A 20,428-nucleotide genomic window follows, 5' to 3' on the forward strand; every position below is an offset into this window, starting at 1 on the left:
CAATTCTCATTCTGAAGGTAATAATTCAAGGATGCCTTAATCAAGTTCTCTGCTGCTGCTTTCCTGAATGACAAAAGGGCGATCAGACTCGCAGGAATTTCCTCTCTTGCATTCCTCTCGTCTAAAGTAACAAATGCTCCTCTGACCTGTTGTATAAAATCATTTTAAAGGATAGTATGAAATAGACACATGGGGTCAACCACATGCAGAGAATGCCAGCGAGACGGAGTGGGTGGAGACAAATGTCAGGGGCTGATGTGTGACCGGAGGATAGCAGGAGCAGTAAAAGTGAAGGTTTACAAGACTGGAGTGAGACCTGCTATGATGTATGACGTATAGAGCTGAGACAGACGCACTGTCTGAAAGACAGGAGGCTGATCTGGAGGTGGTGGGCTTTTCATTAAGGAATGAGCCAGATGGTCAGAATTAAAAGCAAACAGATTGGAGAAACAGTTGAGGTTGAAATGGTTTGGGCATGTGCTGAGGAGGTACGGTGGATGAAGACTATTCATGGATGTGACGAAGGAGGACATGGAGGACATGGAGATGGTTGTTTTAACAGTCGATAAAGAGGGAGGTGGGGTGAGATCGTGGCAGATGAATAAGAAAACCAGGATTCGAATTTGTTGTTGTTTTAGGAAAGACAACAGACCAATAGAAATACAGATGCCATGAGAAATGTTTACATGTATTCCACCTAAAAATGACTGGAATATTCAGTATTTTAAAAAAAAGTTATTACCTTTAAGTTTTGATACTTTTTTGTGTACAGTGTTTGTTTTTTATGTGTTTTTTTTATTATGCTTGTCCCTGCTCTTCCTCTTCACATGTGGGCAATTGGTTAACTAATGGTTAAATGTATGTTGCTGTGGCTTGGTTGGTAGAGCAGTCATCTCCCATTCAGAAGGTTGCCAGTTCAATTTGTGTTCTTGAGCAGGACACGTCACCCCATGGTAGCTGCCTTCGTGTGTGTGTGTGTGTGTGGCGACTGCTTACATGGTGGAGGAGCACTGTATAAGTGAAATCCATTTACCATTCTCTCTGTTTGTCCTGTCGGTATTAGCGCAAACACCCTGTGGCCAGGTAAACATGGGTGTTGTATCTGCCATGTTTTTATTTGTTATGTCAGTCCTTTTAAAAAAAAACTTTTCAGGCTTTTACATACACAAAGTGTATAATGCATGCAAATAATATGCAGAACAAAAGACTTCAACTGCACAGCTTGCTACTTTTGGCGTTCTGTCAACCTTCGTCCGCTGTGCACATGTTTCCTATATAAAAATAATCCCACCGAAACTTTCTGCTGACAAGAATGGTGCATGGGGTCCTATGGCTGATTGACTCAGCATGCAGCAGTGTTGCCCCGTTGTTGTTGTTGTTGCTTTTTTCTTTGTAAGACTGACTGTCTCCAGAAGTCCATCCTCAGAGCCAGTAACAAATAAAAGACAGAAGAGCACGACTTCGAAAGAGAGGGCAGCACTGCCACGGTTCAGAATCAGCTTGGACCAGAGAGAGCAAAAAGACAAGCCTTTATCTTGACAGAGTGATGACACTGATGAGGAAAGGTGAAGGCTCACAAGGCTTTACTCCAGTAATCTAAGATCCCTGTAGTTCTCTCAAATGTACACACACAAGCACACATTCACACTGAGGTGATTGCTGGAGGGAGGAGGGAGACGCCAGACGCGCAGACGTATAAATGCTGACCTGGTCGCAGCCTCTCACTCGTAACTCATCTATTTTCCTGCCTCACCTTGCTACAGCTTTGGGTTTTGTTTTTTTTGTCTGAACACTTCTGAGGCCAACAACAGCCTCTCTCTCTCTCTCTCTCTCTCTCTCTCTCTCTCTCTCTCTCTCTCTCTCTCTCTCTCTCTCTCTCTCTCTCTCCCTCCCTCTCGCCAACTCCGCTCACTAGACTCCAGGAGAGATGTGAAAATCAAATGATGTGTCTGTAGACGCTCATCCCCCCCCCAAAAAATAAAATAAAAGCAACACCTCAGATTTGGAGGTGTGGAACGAATGGAGAGCTAAACAAGAAGGTCATCCTCACCAAAGAAAAACAGCGCTTATCACAATTATACAACAGGAGTCCTGCAGGTAGAAATTCTGTGTGAGAATATTCATTGGAACTTCCAACAGATTAGCTTTTAAATTGCATCTCCGGGGACTGCTTTACTCTTGCTCAGTGTTATGTACAAGAATCTGCCCAATTTATCAAGTAAAAGTTTTTAAAGATGAACATTTCATATTCCAAGGTCAAATCCAATCAATATCCACACAAGACTGACACAGCCAGATCTTGATATTCACTTTAACAGAGGGAAAAAAACAGGTGATGGTAGAAAGGAAAAACTCCCTTTAAAGGACTAAATATTTGCATGCGAAACAGAAAGGACAGAATGAAAGGAAAAGATGGAAGAGAGTGTGAGAGCAACAAGAAAAGAAAGCATGAAGAAGGCCAAAACCAGCCTACCAAAGGTGAAATGGCACTGCAAATTGTAGAAATCACAATTAAAAGTAATTGCATAACATACCTCGCGCTGAACAACAGATGGCAGCAGTGCCCATTTTAATGCAGCAGTAACAGTAAGCTATCATATTGCTAGCAAAATAGCATTAGGATAACAGGCACTAATATAAAATATCATGCAAAGAAGAAACTTTAGATTTGTTTTGGGTTTTTTTTTTTTTAAGAAAAAAACACATTTCAACAGTTCAAACCTTTTCTGATTGTGAATTCTTTGCAGTAAACTAAAGAAGTGCAGTTTACCCTTTTCATGTGTGAGTGGGCGAGCTGCAGAAGTTTTATCTTGATACCCTTCTGTGCCATTTTGTATTCAGCTCCATTTGTTGACAGTTACACAAACCTCTGGTTGTTGTGTGTTTTTAAAGGAGCTTGTGTCAATAGTCATTATAGGAAAGTCACTTTGACTGTCAGAGCGCAGCTGAGCTAACTTCCTGTTGTATCACAATCTGTCCAAAGTGTTTATTTCAAAATATCTATGGGTAAAGTGCCGTCAGCTGTGGTTCTTTGCTTGAATGCTGCAGATCAACTCATTTATTGCACACGTGCACTGTGTGAAGGTACATTTTTGTTTAGTGCAGCCTAATGCATCATTAAATGTCACAATTGGAAGTATAAGACATCCCATTTCCTTCAATAGGCGAGCTCAGGCAATGTCCAACCATGAAGCAGTTCAAACACTGTAAGCAAATGGGTAAATTAGGTATAAAAAAGCATGCACGCACGCACGCACGCACGCACGCACGCACGCACGCACGCACGCACGCACGCACGCACGCACGCACGCAGGCACGCACACACACACACACACACACACACACACACACTTCTTCCTACTCCTGTTTGAGCATGTTTTCATTTCATTGAGATCATTATTTTGTTTTTATTTTTTCTGTTCAAAACACAATAGCATGAATGAACAAATGATTGAAACAGAATTCCAGTGACTGGTTGGATTTCTTCCTAATTGCTTAGTGTTAGAGATGATTGTATTAAAGTGGCAACACTTACTCAGTTTGCACAGCAAAGCTGGGAGGTGTCAGGTTGCCAATAAAACTAGAGTGTAAGTTTCATTCAACTTTATTGGATTGTGTAATAGCCTTTGCAAATCACAAGGGATAGTTGTGCAAGGAAGCCCTTGGTAAGGTAGTTCACCATCACACAACTGCTGTCCTTGACAAAGATTTAATTAACATTCTTTCTTTTGACTTGGATTCTTCTGCATACTGGTGTTTTGATGTCGATTTCTTACTCATGTTGACGTTTTAAGTTGACTTCGCGCGTACTTTATAGATGAAGGAGACGCTGAATGCGTTGCCTCATATCAGTTCATTGGCATGGCCAGCTGATGATGAAGTGCCGATTTGATAAAGTGTGAATTGATTAAAGCTGAAACCAACAGTGGGTGGCTGTTTAAGAGTCATTGATAACTCCCCCTGTGCTGAGCATTGATTTAGACTGTTTGAAGATAACAGGGTCAAGGACCTTTCACTGTCATGAGCACTCATACGGACTGTTGATGCTTCATTATTATCTCCGTATTCAGACACATTAGTGTGCACGTGTACAAGAGAGGGTGCACACGTGTGGATGTGTGTTATATCCTTGTACACTCGCATGTGATGAAAGAAGACGAAAGGAATTGGGGAAATTCCTTATTTTACATTTCTCATCCTATTTCTAAGATGTGGTGTGCAGCCACACTGAGCGCTCAGGGGAGCTCTTTTAGGGAATAGGTTAGTCACTTTATAGTAAGTCTGCATGAAAGGAATGCAGGTCAATGCAATGCCACAGGAAAGCTTGAAAACAAATCAGTGTGTGTGTCCTGTATTTCTCACCTTACTAGAACACACTACAGTTGTGGGGCCCAGCTTATCTAGTGCGGTCCAAAATGCATAGATTCCCACTGGTTTCATTGTTTTTAAGGGTGAAGATGTGGTTTTATAGCAAAAGTCATTATTCACAAGAAGTGAAACTTGTAGCACAATGAAGGTTTGACACTGAGATGTGAAGGTCAAGAAATTCAGTAAATCGATGGGGGGAAAAAAAACAACCCGTGTGTGTGTGTAGAGAACAAAACAGTGGTGCTTTGCTTGCAGGTCTCTGTCCAACCTAATTCTGGTAAAATGATGATAGTGTTTTGCTGATTGTATTGGAGCTCTCCTCGACTCCCTCTGAGAACTGGGACCAACTGTAGAGGTGACCTCTGCTCAGTGAGTCAGTTACACTGAACTGAGGACAAAGTGCTGTTCACCTCTCACGTCTCTTCAATTTCCACATGACCGCTTCAAGTAAACTTAATTTTGTGACCATGCCGACACGCTGCCTATTTCTAAGAATGCCTCGTCCCCGAGATCCCATTTTGCTGCAATGGTAACATTGGCAATGCCCTTAGTGGTACCCATCTGCTGCCTGTGTGTGTGTTTGTTGATGGTCAGCTTATCACAGTGCCTGATTATTGGAATTGATGCCAGCTGTGCAGCCCTGAGTGGCTACAAGCTGAAGTTATGCATCCGACCCCAGAGCTGTTTGCAAAAACATGCCTGTGATTACACACATACCAGCCTCAAACTGCCATTTTACATGTTTCTGGCTTTTTAAGAATATGACCTTGTAGACCAAATAAAACATCTATCTTTTTTTTTTTTTTTTGCCAGGGGAGACAAATCTTCTCAAGCATTGTAGCCATGATGAAGGCTTTATGGTGTTTTCAGTTTCTCCACCCCCTCCCATCTCTTCATCTCTTTTATCCCCTCATCAATATTTATAAGCCCGTGTGTAACCACAAGGGCTGGTATTGGATGTTGGGCAGTGGGGTTCTGTGTGGAGAAAGACATTTACAGATGTGCTTCTAAGCTTTTTGTGAGCAGCCAAGCTATAAGTGTTTATAAGGGAGAATGTCTGACATTGAAAACATCCTTCTCCGAGCAGAGTCAATCAACTGTTTCCTCAAGAGCATTGGCTCATTAACTTCGATCCCTCTGGATCTGGTGTGGCTGAGTGTGCGATGTATGTATTTCACAGATAGTGGTGAAGATTTCGTCTCCAGCTGTTTTACATGCTGATGTTATTGTGACCACTGGCGTGACTGTCATCATCCTGTTTCCTGTCTTTCGTAGGATTTTCGCCGTGTTTAGTATTCTCATGTGAGCAGGGTGAATGCTGCGGGGAGGCTCGGGGGTCAGAGACGTTAAACTCAGGTGTGCTATGATTCGCTTGATTAACTACAGCTGTCAGTGAGGGCAGAAGGTCACATCCCTCCAGTCCTTCTGCATGACAGGCAGACGCCCCGACTCGCCGCGACCTGAAGTTGTCCCCAATGTCCCTGTGGGTTTTTTTTTTTTTTTTTTTTTTTACACTTTCTCCAGACAGCACAGGGGACATTGTTAGAGCAGGGGTCACACAGGACTCACAGTGACGTTGAGCTGCACAATGCGATGCTGCGGATGGATCCGCTTTGAATGCGTTGAGAGTGTGGCAAGTTTCATCCCTGTTCGGTCACGTGCAAGATTTTTACTGAGCAAAAAGCCACAAGAGGAATTCTATGTGGGTGGACACTTTTCGTGCACATGTGAGCACCGCCTGGTTCCCTCATCTTAAATTGTATTTATTTTGATTCCATTATTTTACATTTGTTGAAACAGCTAATCCAAAATGTGCAAAATACCTCCTGAAATGTGGTTATGATGCAATTCAACTGACAATTGAGATAATTAGAGAACATTGAATTCTGTACTGCAGGATTAGAATAATAAGATGTGTATGGATATATGTAGATGGGGTGTGTACATGCATATTCATAATCTTTAAACAATATGTCTGCGTAATATATGCAAATTTGAATGTGTAGGTGGGTATGTTCACTTAACTCTGGCAAGGCAAGTTTATTTATAGCATCATTTCGACACAAGGCACTTCACTGTTCCGTGCATAAAGGAAAAACATTAAATGAGTTGATTAAGAATGGCATAATAAAACAAGTAAAATATAAGAAAAAGATGATTAAATAAGAAAAATGTATTGTTTATTAGAAAGCATGAACAGATAATAGTGTTCAAAGGTCTGATCTAAAGAAACTGAGTATGTCAGCAGTCTTTAGGTGTTCAGGAAGTTTGTCCCACGGGTGAGGAGCATAGGAACTAAAATCTTCTTCAACTTGTTTGCTTCTGACTGTGGGAACATTTAGTAAACCTTTTCCAGAGGACCTCCGGGGGTCTCCATGTTTCATATTCTACAAATAAATGTGAGATGTATTCAGGCTCAAGGCCATTCAGAGCTTCACACATGCAGCCAGTGCAGAGATTGAAGCTCAGGTGTAAGGTGTGCCTCCCTATGTGATGGTGAGGACTCTGGCTGCAGTGTTCTGGATGAGCTGCAGCTGCATTAACAGATTTATTTAATGAGACGTGCAGACAAACACTGTTGCAATAATCCATCTTGCTGAAAATATGTGTGAACATGTTTCTATGAATTTCGTTTGGTCATAAGTCCTTTAATTCTTGCATTATTTTTCATATGGTCGTAAGCTGATTTTGTCAATGTGGTTGTTGAATTTAAGGTCTGAGTCCATAATTACACTTGACATTTCTGGCTTGATTTGTTGTCGTCCCCTCAATAATATCATTTATGCACTTGCTCAGCAGGAATAAAGTTATATACATCCGTGTTTCATCTGCATAACTATGATAGGAGATGTAATAGTCCATGATCAGAGCCAGAGGGAGCATGTCAATGTTAAACAAAAGAGGTCCATGAATGGAGCCTTGAAGAACTCCAACAAGTGATTGTCACATTCTCAAATTCATAATTAGCTATTGATGCAGAATAGTCCTTATCTTGCATTTGTATGGCAAGTCAGACACTCCCAACCATTTTTAAAGTCTGTCAAGCAGTATGTTGTGGTCAACTGTGTCAAAAGAAGCACGGAGATCCAGCAAAACTGAAACTCTGGATGTGTCGCTGCTCATATAATTACTCTGCAACCCTACAACAATACACATCACCACCTGCTTTTCCAGCACGTCTTCCACAAAGGCATCTCGATTCTCTGATGATTCTTCGCTCAGGATTTCTGATTGCTGATTGCTGATTTCGCATGCAATTTCGATGCACTGCTTGATACAGTCACATTTGTTGGGTAGTAGATGTTTCTGGCTGAGCCCCACTGACCTCTGACCTGGGATTAACACTGGATTCGCTCTGTACTCATCTATGCAGTTTGCATGTTTACCAGGCGTGTTGCCTTGAATGATAATAGATCATGGAGTCGCTGTGAAGTGATGAGGAAATGCTCTATGTACTGTACTGTGGTCTTATTAGCAACAATGTTAAAGTGACTTTGTGAATCATGCACCGTTGAAGTGACGTTTTCCAGGCTGTTGATTATCCAGAGTGCGAGTCAATCATTTTTTGATATTGTGCTTGAACCAAACTATCAATGTCTTTCGGGATTTAATTTTGGAAACTTTTTTATGGATTTACATATGAAGCTTGCAATTATGTCCTGTTATGTGTTATTCTTTAAATCTTTTTCTTAGTGTTCTTTTTCTTTTTTTTACAACGAAAGAACAGTGTGTATAAATTGATGGAATTAAAAGTAAGAGTGTCATTCAGCGTAATGCGACAGTATCAATATTGAATCAATTGAGCCCAATCTGCATCTACATCCGAACTGAAGTCCATGATTGTCCATTGTCCCATCCCACCCATTAATAAAAACTTAGCACAAGACACAACTGGATAAGAAAAATATACAAACAATCAAAAATAAATAAAGAAGAGAGGACAATGCCACATGAAACAATAATCTGAGTGTGTCCACTGGATTTTATGATCCGTTTGAATCAGTAAAAAGACACTGACAGTAAAAAAGACAAGTGGAAGTGAAACTTATAACTAGAGCAAGCAGAAGGGTACAGAACTCATTAGGGGGTTTACAGCAGGTATTATCTAATGAGGAGTATTTGGAATCAAAAGAAATGAGGGTAAATCTTTAAACAAAACACCTTCTGGATCTGCTTTTGTTGTAAGCACAGTGGATCATATATGAAAACAATAATGTTACAGGTAAACCAATTGCAGACGCTGGCTATACTTGAACTTACTTCTACTCTAAAAATGTACATACATTTGGCGTGTCTAAAAGTCTTTTTTTTAAGACTTTTCTGAATTGACTTCACACAAACTCCATTGTTCATATGAGGAATTGGGTTTTGTTTTCAGGCGAAATCTTTCGAAATCAAACACACTTGGCAACATGACAAGAGATACAATGCCTGCAGAGACGACAAGAGTATAACAAACTGCCTCTCCAAAAGGTTGCAGGTACAAACAATACATCTAGGAAAGAATCACATTTGTGTTCTCTACTTGTACTTAAATCTTTTAAAACTAATAATCTATCATACTGTGACGATATTATTCAAACAACCCCATCTAATCACGATGATGCATATAATCCATGCCTTCAATTGAAAATGCCTCCTGATCAAAAAAACATCAGGAGGCATTTTCAATTGAAGGTTTTGGTCTTGTACTGTTTGGACTTTGATTCCTAAAAAAAAAAAAAAAAAAAAAAAAAAATCCCTAAAAGCAAACAAAAGCAAAACAAGAAGCACTAACAGCAGTGATGTTGGTGTTGAAAGCCTTATCAAAGAGTACAAACACAGTAGGAATACAGATGCACACGATGCAGCCGGATGAATGGCCTGGCCCTGGCACAATAGTGCTAAATTAAATCACTGATGTCAGTGTCACCCAAAGATCTCTCCTCCCACAACACTCACTCACGCACATGCAAGGATTGGCTAATAAGGGTCTCTTTGTTTGCCTGAATAAAATATTCAAGATCAGGTGATATCAGTTGGGGTTGGAAGGTGTCTATGGTCAATTTCAGTTCATTATGCAAATCAGCACAGCAACAATTGCTCTCAAGCCACCCTGGTACAGTGACTGAATTAATACGTTGCTCCCTGCTCCTCTTCATATCTATTTGTGCCCTTTTATTCAACAGCATCTTCGTCTCCTCGATGCATTTCATCATCTGCGTCTCCTCAAAGGGTCGCTCCCATGAATCAGAAACAAAATCAGAACCAGCTTCATTGAACAGGTAAGTTTAACACAAGGAATTGGGCTTTGGTAGACTGTGCTCTCTTTGTACAGAAGTAACATCAAGCAATGACAATAAACAATAAACAATAAAAATATAAACAAGCATTTAAAGACTAATATGAACAAGACTAAATGAGATAATACTACATTGGCGAATAATGCAAAAGGATGATGAGATAAACATGAGGTAGTTAACTTTCAGTATTTATGTTAAAGTGTTCGTAGATGATCATTTAAATTAAACAGTTTGCGTATATGTATATTCACAGTGACAGTTTTGTTCCAGGTTATTCCACGGCAGGTCTGACATTCTGTGACTGAGTAGCAGTAGCAGTAGGGTTCTCCTGAAGTTTCTTGAAGATCTGGCGCACATCCTTTTCACTGATTGTGAGAGAGCACAAATGGACATTCACCATTTATTTTAATGATATTATGATTGTTAGAATTGACCAAGTAATGCCCATTTTTGGACTTGCTCCAGTTGAAGACAGCGTTGGCATCAGGTGTTGTTAGCAGGCGCACAAACACAGCCATTACTTCTGCCGCTGCACCCCGGTCCTCGCTGCCAGCGGGACACCTGTTGAGGACGGTCGGCACAAACAGGTGGCAACATCAGCGGTACTCAGGCATGAGCTGCCGCCGTTCAGTTTGTCAAGGCTGATACTTTCATTGGCGACCTTACAAACGTACACTGCTGTCCTGGGGTCACTTAAGCTCTTAGGTAACCTAACTGCTGCTAAAGTCGTCTATGTGCTGAGTCTATATTGCAGCTTTGGCCTGTGAAATGTGTTGAAAAAGTTCCCATTTGGGGAGCTCTGGTGTAATAATGTTAATTATTAACATTAACATATAACATTTAAAAAAATGTTTTTAGGTCCTTTTTAAGTGGCTAAATCAAGGGTAATGTCTGGACTGGATGGCAAAAGATTCCAGTATTGACATTTTGTTGACGCATTTGCATACAGTCTGCAAGTGTGAGGACTCTGCACCCAAGAGAAAACCTGCTCATACATAAGGTAACACGCAAACTCCACTTAGTTCAGCAACACTGCCATACTCAATATATTCACTCCATCAGCATTTTCTAAACATTCTTATCCCTCTGAGACCCAAAGCCCTGCACGCTTAAGATGCTCCAACACACCTGATTCAAATGAATGAATCACCAACAAGCTCTGCAACCTCCTGATAAGAACCCATAAATTAAATCTGGCGTGTTGTGGCATGGGGCAACATGCGGCGGGTCATGGGATCATGTTTAAGAAAGATGACTGGAGAAAAAAATTAAGTAAACATGTGCAGCAAATATACTTCCAAAGTTCTCAATTAGATTATTTAAGGAATGTGTCTTAAAACTATCACCCCATCATCATGACATTTTAAACCCTGATCATTTTCCACTACCTTATTGGGTGTTTCTGCAGGACCTCCTGTTTTAAATTAGGAGCACTGCAGGCCAGTGGCCAAGCAGGGTCTGAGAGAGAAAAAACCCCCCAAAAGCTCTGATGTGTTAATACAGCCAGGGCGAGCGTACAATATGTCATCTGTTTGGCAGACACAATGGCCGGACTTCCTCAAACGCCCTTCGTCCTCATAGCTCTTCACTGTGTGAAGTGTTACTTGGCACTGTGGAGCAGTCACTGTCGGGATGGAGGACACCCAAACCGTTTTCATTCCTATCTTGTCGGATGACACACCCATTACCACCCATCCTGAAAGATGGATTGATTGATCAGCTGTTTGGTTACTGACTGTGCTGCTTCCAAGCAAACTGATCTTGAAGAATTAAAAAGTTACTAAACATGAGGGTGCAGTTTTCGAGGTGTATAATCCTCCTTAGGATATTTCTCCTTCTGCAAATTAAATTTTGGAGATAAAATCAATTTCCTCCATACATAGTTATTAAAGCTGCTTCACCCTGCTTTCCATTAGTGCTGTATCTCAAAGCAAATTGAATCAAATCAACGGGACTTGGTCAAGTGTCTTGCAAGACGTTTCACCTTTGATCCCAGTGGCTTCATCTGTTGGTTAACTGGACGAATGTAAACACTGAATGCTGTGCAGCAATGAACAGTTTTTGGGGAACAGCTGTCTGAGCAAGTGAGTATGAATGAAAACCTATATCGCTGATCTCATATATACACACGGAAGGTTCTCAAGACTGGATTTCCTCTGATTTACACAATCTTGTAATTTACTGTGTCATACTTTGTTTCATGTCAGGAACTAATTCCTGGCTAAATGCTGTACTTCCTGTATTTTCACAATGAGATATGTTGTTACTGGGACTAATGAGTGGAGAATAAAAAAAAAAAAAAACCAGGCTAGGGAACTTTTGGACCTGCAACTAAAGCTGCATTTCAGTGAAATATAAATCTGTAGTCAAACATCTATCCCCACAAACTCTCTACCCCTTTGGTTTTGTCATAAATCACACCTTGGATACGTGTTTGAAAAGGTACAAAGTGATCCCTTAATTCCTTCTAGTTTTAATTCTGTTTAAATCCACACAGTGTGAAGAAAACGTAGCTCTAATTTAGATGTGTTTTGTTATTCCCAAACAGGGCGCAGCCAGGTTTTATAACCTCGTCCACCTCCCCTGCCATCAGTGTTGACGTTGTATTGGATGGCCCCCTGCATATGGCGAATCCAGCAGGCAGGCACACACGCAAAGGCGCAGTGGATGGGGGAGAGGGTGCAGTGGAAAGAATGGGGCAGAGCTCGTCTGTTTGCTTGTCTGTCTCCACGCAGACACTCAAAACGCTGCAGCATCCCAACAGCACCAGCATCACCAGGTGCAGTGGAGCAAACCCTATGTGTGCGTGAGAGAGGAGGGATGGATGGATGGATGGAGAGAGAGAGAGAGGGAGGGAGGGAGAGAGAGGGAGGGAGGGAGGGAAGGGGCTTTGTCGCTGGAGGCAGATGAAACGACAGGACCGAGAGGGAGAGCGAGAGGGAGAGAGTGGGCTGGCAAGGTGGTGTTGAAGCCTGTATTCTGTCAGACATGCGCAAGAGCGTCAGCAGCAGCAACACCATCACCGCCGCCGCCGCGCTGCGTTTCCGCCTTGGCTGAGCTGAGCGGCGCACACAGCCGAGAGGGGAGGGGAGGGAGGCCGAGAGGGAGAGCTGGAGCCACAGAGAGACGCAGTGGGGGCACACAGCGGCGCGGAATCTCCGAGCGAATTATTACGCGGACGCATTCGCATCCCGGAGGCGCGTCTCCGACGTTTTGCGCGTCAAAGAAGAAGCGAGCCGTGCGATGCGCGCCAGAGCCCTGCAGCATGGAGACGACTGCGTTCGATTAAGAAAGCACTAAGATGTGAGATCCACAGGGCAAGTCAGAATAGAAAGAGAGAAAGTGGGCGATCACCTTTATCTCTTGCGGGTGATTTCAGTCGCGCGCTCCGCAGTGTGAAAAATGAAGAAGTTCAACATCAGGAAGGTGCTGGACGGTCTGAAAGAGGTCTCCTCCTCCACACCGTCTGTCCAAGTGGGGCCACAGGAGAACCATCTGATCCAGGAGACCCTCCAGTCCGAGCATTTCCAGCTCTGCAAGGTGGGCAACACTGATCCCTTTTTTAAAATTATTATTATTATTTTTATAGCCCTTCTGCTCGCAGTGTAATTATTCAGTTTGTGCTGCACTCATCCCATTTCAGGACACTGAAGGTTCAAGCGCCACATATTTCTTTGAAAAAAATGTAAAAGCTTTATAAATTGGCCTCGATGTGTTGATTAAGGATTAATCAATCGGTTTCTGCAAAATGCAATTAAACACAACAATCAAGCTTGTGATTGTTCTCACTGTGCTTGGATTTCAATGGTTGGAACTTAGTGTAACGTCCATCCCTGTAATGCGCATACTGTATGGAGAGAGAGAGAGAGAGAGAGAGAGAGAGTGCGCTCTGGCGATGGGACAATGGACCTTGTTAAGTTCCAATTTGCCTGCGTCTTTTCGTGGCGTGTTTATACCTGGCACCATTTTCAAAGCATCCAATTGTAAAGAGAGAACTGCATTGATGTGGCACTGTGGAAACACGGGAGCTCGCTGTATGTGCGCATGGCATGAACTGTCATATCAAGGGGTTGGGTTGAACTGATCCCTTCTTGCATAATCTTCTCGGTTTGGATTAGCAAAACGGTGTGTGTGTGTGTGTGTGTGTGTGTGTGTGTGTGTGTGTGTGTGTGTGTGTGTGTGTGTGTGTGTGTGTGTGTGTGTGTGTGTGTGTGTGTGTGCGTGTGTGCGTGTGTACGTGTGCGTGTGTGTGTGTGTGTGCGTGTGCGTGTGTGTCATCTTATGTAGCCCTCCTTTTCTTCCCACATCTTTTTCTATATCTTCTCTTTCTCACCCCTCTCTCTCGCTCTCTCACACACACAGGCACACACACATTACCCCCAGATCATTGGTCCAATGGGGACTGATATTGCATGAAGTGAGCGGGGGCCAGCTTTTTTTCCCTTCTTCTTCTTCTTCCTGTGTTGGTCACAACATTGAATGGGATAATTAAACACTCTTACAATTCACATGCTGTGCATGCTGCGTCTTAGCCCACACTATAATGTTCAATCATGATTTCTCCAGTTGGGCTCTAATGGTTTGGCGAAGCCTTTTAATACACTCCGCTGTTTGCTTGCTATTGATTTCCCCACATACGGTTTTTGCATGGTGGTATAAGTTAAGGGTTGTAGATTCAATGTGAAGGTTTTAACTATAAAATTATAAATAGATCTGCCATATGATGAAGGTTCAAACACTCTCCCAATGGACGCAGGTTCAAATAATTACTAACTCAACATGGAACTGAAAACATAACCTTAACTGCCACAATGTGTTGTTACTTTAATACAGTACAGTAGTTCTTGTCTAAACCAACAAAAACCAACATAATTTACTGTCTTTATCTCAATGGGATTAACACTTGCCAGAGATGAACAGATTTAGGCCAACACACCTGAGGCCCTGAGGGATGTTGTGGTTTACTAGTTGGAAAGAAAAACAAGTTACAACAATGAGCCACAACATCCCAAATATGTCAGTCAAAAGCAAAAACTCAAAATATCTCTGAGCAAGACTTGAGCCTCCCTCCTGCACCGTTTACTGCTTGTTGGGACAGAAGGTGGCTGTGATGTTTCTCTGCGATGAAGGCAGGTGTCTCTGCCGCACTGAGTGCTTCTTATGTAACGTGCGTTAGCCTTCTGTCACTAAGCAAACAAATCCAACAGCCACCACTGACTGACTGACTGATGCTGTAAAACTACAGTCACACAAATGTACAGATAGAGAAACGGGATCGCTCCTCTTTGCACTCGTGGGGTGACTGTAACACACACACACACACTCATGGAAGGCCCCGGTAACGAATCATAACCCAGTGCTGCTCATTGATGTGTTTTATTTCCAGACTTCAGTGTAATCACGACTCCATGTGGGAGGCAGTGAGAGAAAGAAGACGGCATAAAAAGAGGGAAATGAGAGAAAAGGAATCTCAAAATAGGCTCATGATTATAAAAGGATCCTAAAAAGCGAGGCCAAATATCAGCCTATCATGGAGAACAGGGTACCCATGTATCGAAGGAACATTAGTTTCTCTTTTTACTCTCTTGTCGGCACAATTTCAGGCTTTATATCACTGTTTTGTAACAGTTTCCACATCCATCTGGGCCATTTGTTTACCAAAGTCAGGTGTGTGACATCCTCTGACAGAACAACACCCCGACTGTGAACCGCAAATTGATATTCTCTCTCACTAACCTGTTTTCTCGTCTCTCTGCATGTCATACCAGACTGTCCGTCATGGTTTCCCCTATCAGCCGTCATCCATGGCTTTTGACCCCGTGCAGAAGATCCTGGCCATCGGCACCCAGAGGGGATCGCTCAGATTGTATCCTTTTAGTCGCAGTTGAGCTGTTTTTTTGGCTGCTGTGGCCCGTGGCAGCTCCTTGGGGTAGCTGCATTCCCCAGGAGGCGGCAGCAGGTAAGTGAACAGATGTCTGTGTCCCTATAGTTAAGTGCTGATGCCCATTGGTTTGGTTTCAGTGTGTTTTTTTTTTTGTTTTTTTTTTCTTTTACTGTGCCTTGGAGTTTTTGATAACATGGGCTGCCTCTCCTTTGGGATTCTGCATACGCTTGGAAAAGCTTTTATTTGCCTTTCCATAAATGCTCAAGTTCCTCATCTTATCGCGTGGGACGATAAGCTGAACACCTCACCATTACAGCTTTTCCGTGGAGTCACTGCATCGCTGCAGACGTCTTTACGTGGCCTGATAGGACGGCACACGTCACTCAAGGGTTCACATTGAGCCCCATGTTGAGGTATGCTGCAGTTCGGCACAAGTGGTAGCTCATGTCAGCTTTCTTGTAATACGGGAACATTTCCACAAACTGGCACAACAGCTTGTGATGAAACGGCACCGCAGGGAGTCGTATAGCTTCGGAGAACGCCCGCGTGCTTTCCTGTGTGAGGCTGTTTTTACAGGTCCTCCATGTGTTCTCCTGCCTGTCCGACAACCTTTGCCAGCTCATTATGGGTGTGATGAAGGGCTGTCCGCCTGGCTGTCCCTCATTCCCACCTGCTGGCAGCTACGGTTGTGACTCAGTCCTGTTCACCTGTGCTAAAAAAAAAAAAAAAGAAAAAACCCCGCATGTAGACAGTAATGAGCATGAGAGTCTGTAGTGTGGATGCTCGCCAGACTAAAATCATTCGTGTGTTTGCCATAAGCACATTTACTTTTACTCTTTTAAAGTGGCCAGGTGTATTTCCCTTAAGATTTACAGATTGAAGAGAAAGCCCAAGTCATCCACAATGCACACTGTCAGGCATACCCATGTATTAGCAAATAGAAAACTAAATCCCTCCTCCAGTAGAAGTACCATCTTAGAGCTTTAGAAGGGAGTGTTGAATGAGCTTTACATGGTTTATGTCTTGCTTTCTGGTCCATTACTTCTGTTGGCTCCAAACGTTGCAACCGCAGAACAAGAAAGTGAACTGGAGCTCGGTCCACCCGGAGATCTAAACGTACTCGTATGATCCTCAGTTTGTTTCCTGCTCACTTGAAGCTGGTCACTTTGAAACTGAATCAGTGGAAGAATCTCTGCTTGTGTTTGTATGATGTTCATCAGATTGAGTCTTATCAGAGTCGGGGGAAGGTGAATTGGGAGTCACCTAACTGCTTTCTGGTGTTGGTTCTCCTCCCCCTGGCATTCTGCTTTTTTTCGCCGCTTTCCCTTTATCTGATGGCAACAATGCTATCATGCTTCAGTTCGAGTGGATCGACTGAAAGTTTTACAATTTCTAGTGTCTCAACTGTTTATGTTGATCAATTCAGGTTTTGTGTGGGCACACATTTTGGTACATCTTTTGGACTGGTGCAGGTCTTCTGAGACCCCCTCCTTGCTCTGATTCGTATCTATGTGCTGGAGGGCCTTTTTGCAGCAGTTAGTGGCTTTTTGTGCATATCAATGTTTGTGCATGTTAATGTGTGCTTATGTTGGTTTGTCTGGTTGGCCTGCCAGGGCATTTGGCCGCAGCCCCCGTCCCATGGAGGATTACAAAAAGTGGCAGATCAAGGGCCTCGGCCTGGCAGCGGGGCAGAGGACCAAATATTACAGCTGAAACAGGAAGTGTGCACGGATGTGTGCGTGTGTGTGATGAGATGTCTGATCCCACAAGGCCATACAGCCTGGTAACGTCTGTGATCCCCCAAAACTGTCTTCTGTTTGATACGCAGCATCGGCTCTGCTGCTGCCTTCACTGTCCAGCTGGGAGGATGACAATGGTCCTTTGGTGTCGTGGAGAGGAGGCTAAGAGGGGAATAGATAGAGAGGCTGGCAGGAGAGCCTGTGGAGGGGACGGGCCGATAGATGAGAGTAGAAAGAGATGGAGCAAGTCAGAAAGAGTGAGAGAAACAGGCTATCCCTTTTTTTCAGGATCTAATGGCCAAGAATAGAATCCTTATTGATCTGTGTGTGGTAATGCACTGAGACAGATATGCCCAAGTGCGAGTGCATGCACACACACACACACACACACACACACACACACACACACACACACACACACACACACACACACACACACACACACACACACACACACACACACACACACACACACACACACACACACACACACACACACACACACACACACACACACACACACACACACACTGCTGTTTTCTGTATGATAACTCCACAGCAAAAAAGGAGTTGTGAGCATTTAGAAAACAGGTTTTTTCTGTGCAAGCAGTCACCCTACATTAGCCCTTCTTCAGATTAGCTGCGTAATTTTAAAATGAGCAGGAATGCTGATAAAAAAAAAAAAAAAGCCTATTCAGTTTTTTTTTGTGATGAGGCAGCGTTTTTATCAATTTCGGATTGGAAGAATTCAAAGGAACCATCCAATCCTTTTGAGCCATATGACCTTTGTTTTTGGTGCTGAGATCTCTTATCACCTTACACTCCTTTCCGGCATCTTTTTAGCTTTTGAATTAATGAAATTATTGATACTAGAGTAATCGACAAAGCCACTAATAAAGATTATACTGTTTTTCCTGATCCTTTAGGAAGTTCCTCAAACTGTGGGCATTGCTGTGTGGAGTTTGAATGTTATCCCTTTGTGTGCCCAAGTTAACTCTGGTTTCCCCCGACTGTTCAAACATGTGTGTGTGTGAGATTGTGTTTCCACATGTCAAAGGTAGCTTTTGCCCATTGTGAGCTGTTGTCAGTTCCAGTACCCCTGTGACCTTGGATTGAATAAAGCAGTTTTAAAGATGCATGGATGAATATCCTGTTCATACCTTACAGTGGTATTGTAAGACTAGACTGGTTGGTTGTCAATCAGCCTGAATTAAAAGCAAAACTGGAATATGTGTCAAGTGTTGCTGCATATTTTCTTATTGATTGTTTTTTTTTTTTTTTTTTTTAAGTTTAGCGCTAAAAGAAATTTCACATCCAGTGCCTTTACAAGAGAGCTAGTTTTGTTATTAAGGTTGTACACAACACTACTACAAAAAACCATCACATGTATTAACAGAGATTCATTCTTTGCCCTTGATTGAGTATTGAACACAACAATTAGGAGTGTTTTACTAGAGCCTGGTGCGTATAGAGTGAAGTGATAGCTGTATGTTTTTTTGTCTACACAGGAAAGATCCAGTGTGTGTGTGTGTTTTTTCTTGGTGGTCTGCCACTGCGTGTGCTACAATATGGCAGCTCACCTCTCTGGAGAAATGTGTCTTTACTGGTGGTGGCCGGGAGAAATGGCAGCACTATAACTCAAGAGACTCCCTGTGAGCTAGCAAGACGCGGATCAATAGATCAAATTGTCAGTCCATGCTCTAGCAGATTAGCTCATCGACAGATGCAGAATATCGTCGGACTCGCACGTCCCAAATGTGGGTACACAAAGACGCACACACTATTATTCCAGGCGGGAGATGGAGCACAGATTTGTGCGAGTTATACAAATGTAAATGGACAAATATTATACTCATACTGACACACAAAAGGGCAAACGTTTGCACATGCGAGCAGACGGTGCACCGTGTTTGCAGAGGCCACACACACACACACACACACACACACACACACACACACACACACACACACACACACACACACACACACACACACACACACACACACACACACACACACACACACACACACACACACACACAGTTGCTGCAGTATGGCCCTGTGCTGCTTGTGGTCGTGGCCTGGACCGACAAAGGCATACAGTATCTTTGTCATCAATCTTCCATCTGATTCACTCCATTGCTGTGCTGCTTTTCAGGCTTTGGCCACAGTCACAGAGACGCATCCTGGAATCCTGAATGAGAACATTTTTACAAGTTAAAGCGGTAATATTTGCCCGGCACTATATGCTGAAATCCCATTGGTACGGAGGGAAGATAGTATTGAGTTTGCTGCTTGTAATCTCTGGAGAGTCACGTGGGTTTTTTTTTTCTCTTTACACATGAGGTTTGATGAGAATATTAATGTATTTAAACGCATTTGAATTTTCCATAAGGTTTTCTTTTTGTAGATACTGTCACTTGTATCTGTCATTTGACGCTTGAAGCATGATTGGTGTTATTAAGAATTCATATTAGAAATGATAAAGTATTTATATTTTAATAAGTGCTTTGCTGTGTCCTGCTTTGAAGCTTATTTTCAAGTCACAGATGACTTGTTTTATGTTATAACCCTTGAAAACTAACTCATCTCAACAGCACTTCCTGATGCTGACCAGATCCAGGTTCTTGTGCTCATGTCTGGTGTCTGTGTTCAGTTATGCAGCCTGCATAAGCAGAGATGGAGCCGACTGAGACGGAAACGGTCTCATCAAAGCAGTTAAACTGCTGTTGCCGTCAGTGTGTTGCTGTAAAACTATGTAGGAGCGTGAGTGACTGGCGCACACGTTTTCACTGACAGCCTTTGTTTTTACAGTGTTCTGTACTTCACAGGAAATCATTTGTGTGTCGTTCCGATCGGAGCTGTTAGTGGGTTAGTATGCGGTCGCATGCGGGGGGGATGAACGGTTGTAAAAGAGGAGCGATATAACACCAAATGAAGAGGGGATTAGTATCTCATCCCAGTTGACCTCATTTTACTTTTCACACTAGTGAAACAAGGATTTGGGGAGATAATGAAGAGAGAGAAGCTGTAAATGAAGTCATCTTAATACATGTGATGGCACAGTTGTGTGTGTGTGTCTGCTGTCAAAAAGTGACTATATAAATTCACAATTGAACCTTCCACAAATTTAAATCTGTTCAGTGCATATCAAC

The 20,428-nt window shown here is 42.7% G+C and overlaps 1 protein-coding gene across 3 annotated transcripts in view; it reads left to right on the plus strand.

The window, feature by feature from the left end:
- Window positions 1–13,052: 13,052 nt before the first annotated feature.
- The window catches only part of stxbp5a (syntaxin binding protein 5a (tomosyn)), a gene marked incomplete at its 5' end in the record, with an annotated part of 86,576 nt that continues 79,200 nt past the window's right edge, over window positions 13,053–20,428 (plus strand). For all 3 annotated transcript variants that reach the window (XM_080513898.1, XM_080513899.1, XM_080513900.1), the window contains 2 exons: window positions 13,053–13,190; window positions 15,419–15,516. In XM_080513898.1, coding sequence (XP_080370024.1) covers window positions 13,053–13,190; window positions 15,419–15,516 — 236 coding nt within the window. The remainder of the gene's footprint in view (window positions 13,191–15,418; window positions 15,517–20,428) is intronic.

Source organism: Blennius ocellaris (assembly GCF_963422515.1).
Source record: "Blennius ocellaris genome assembly, chromosome: 18".
NCBI classification, from domain to species: Eukaryota; Metazoa; Chordata; class Actinopteri; order Blenniiformes; family Blenniidae; genus Blennius; species Blennius ocellaris.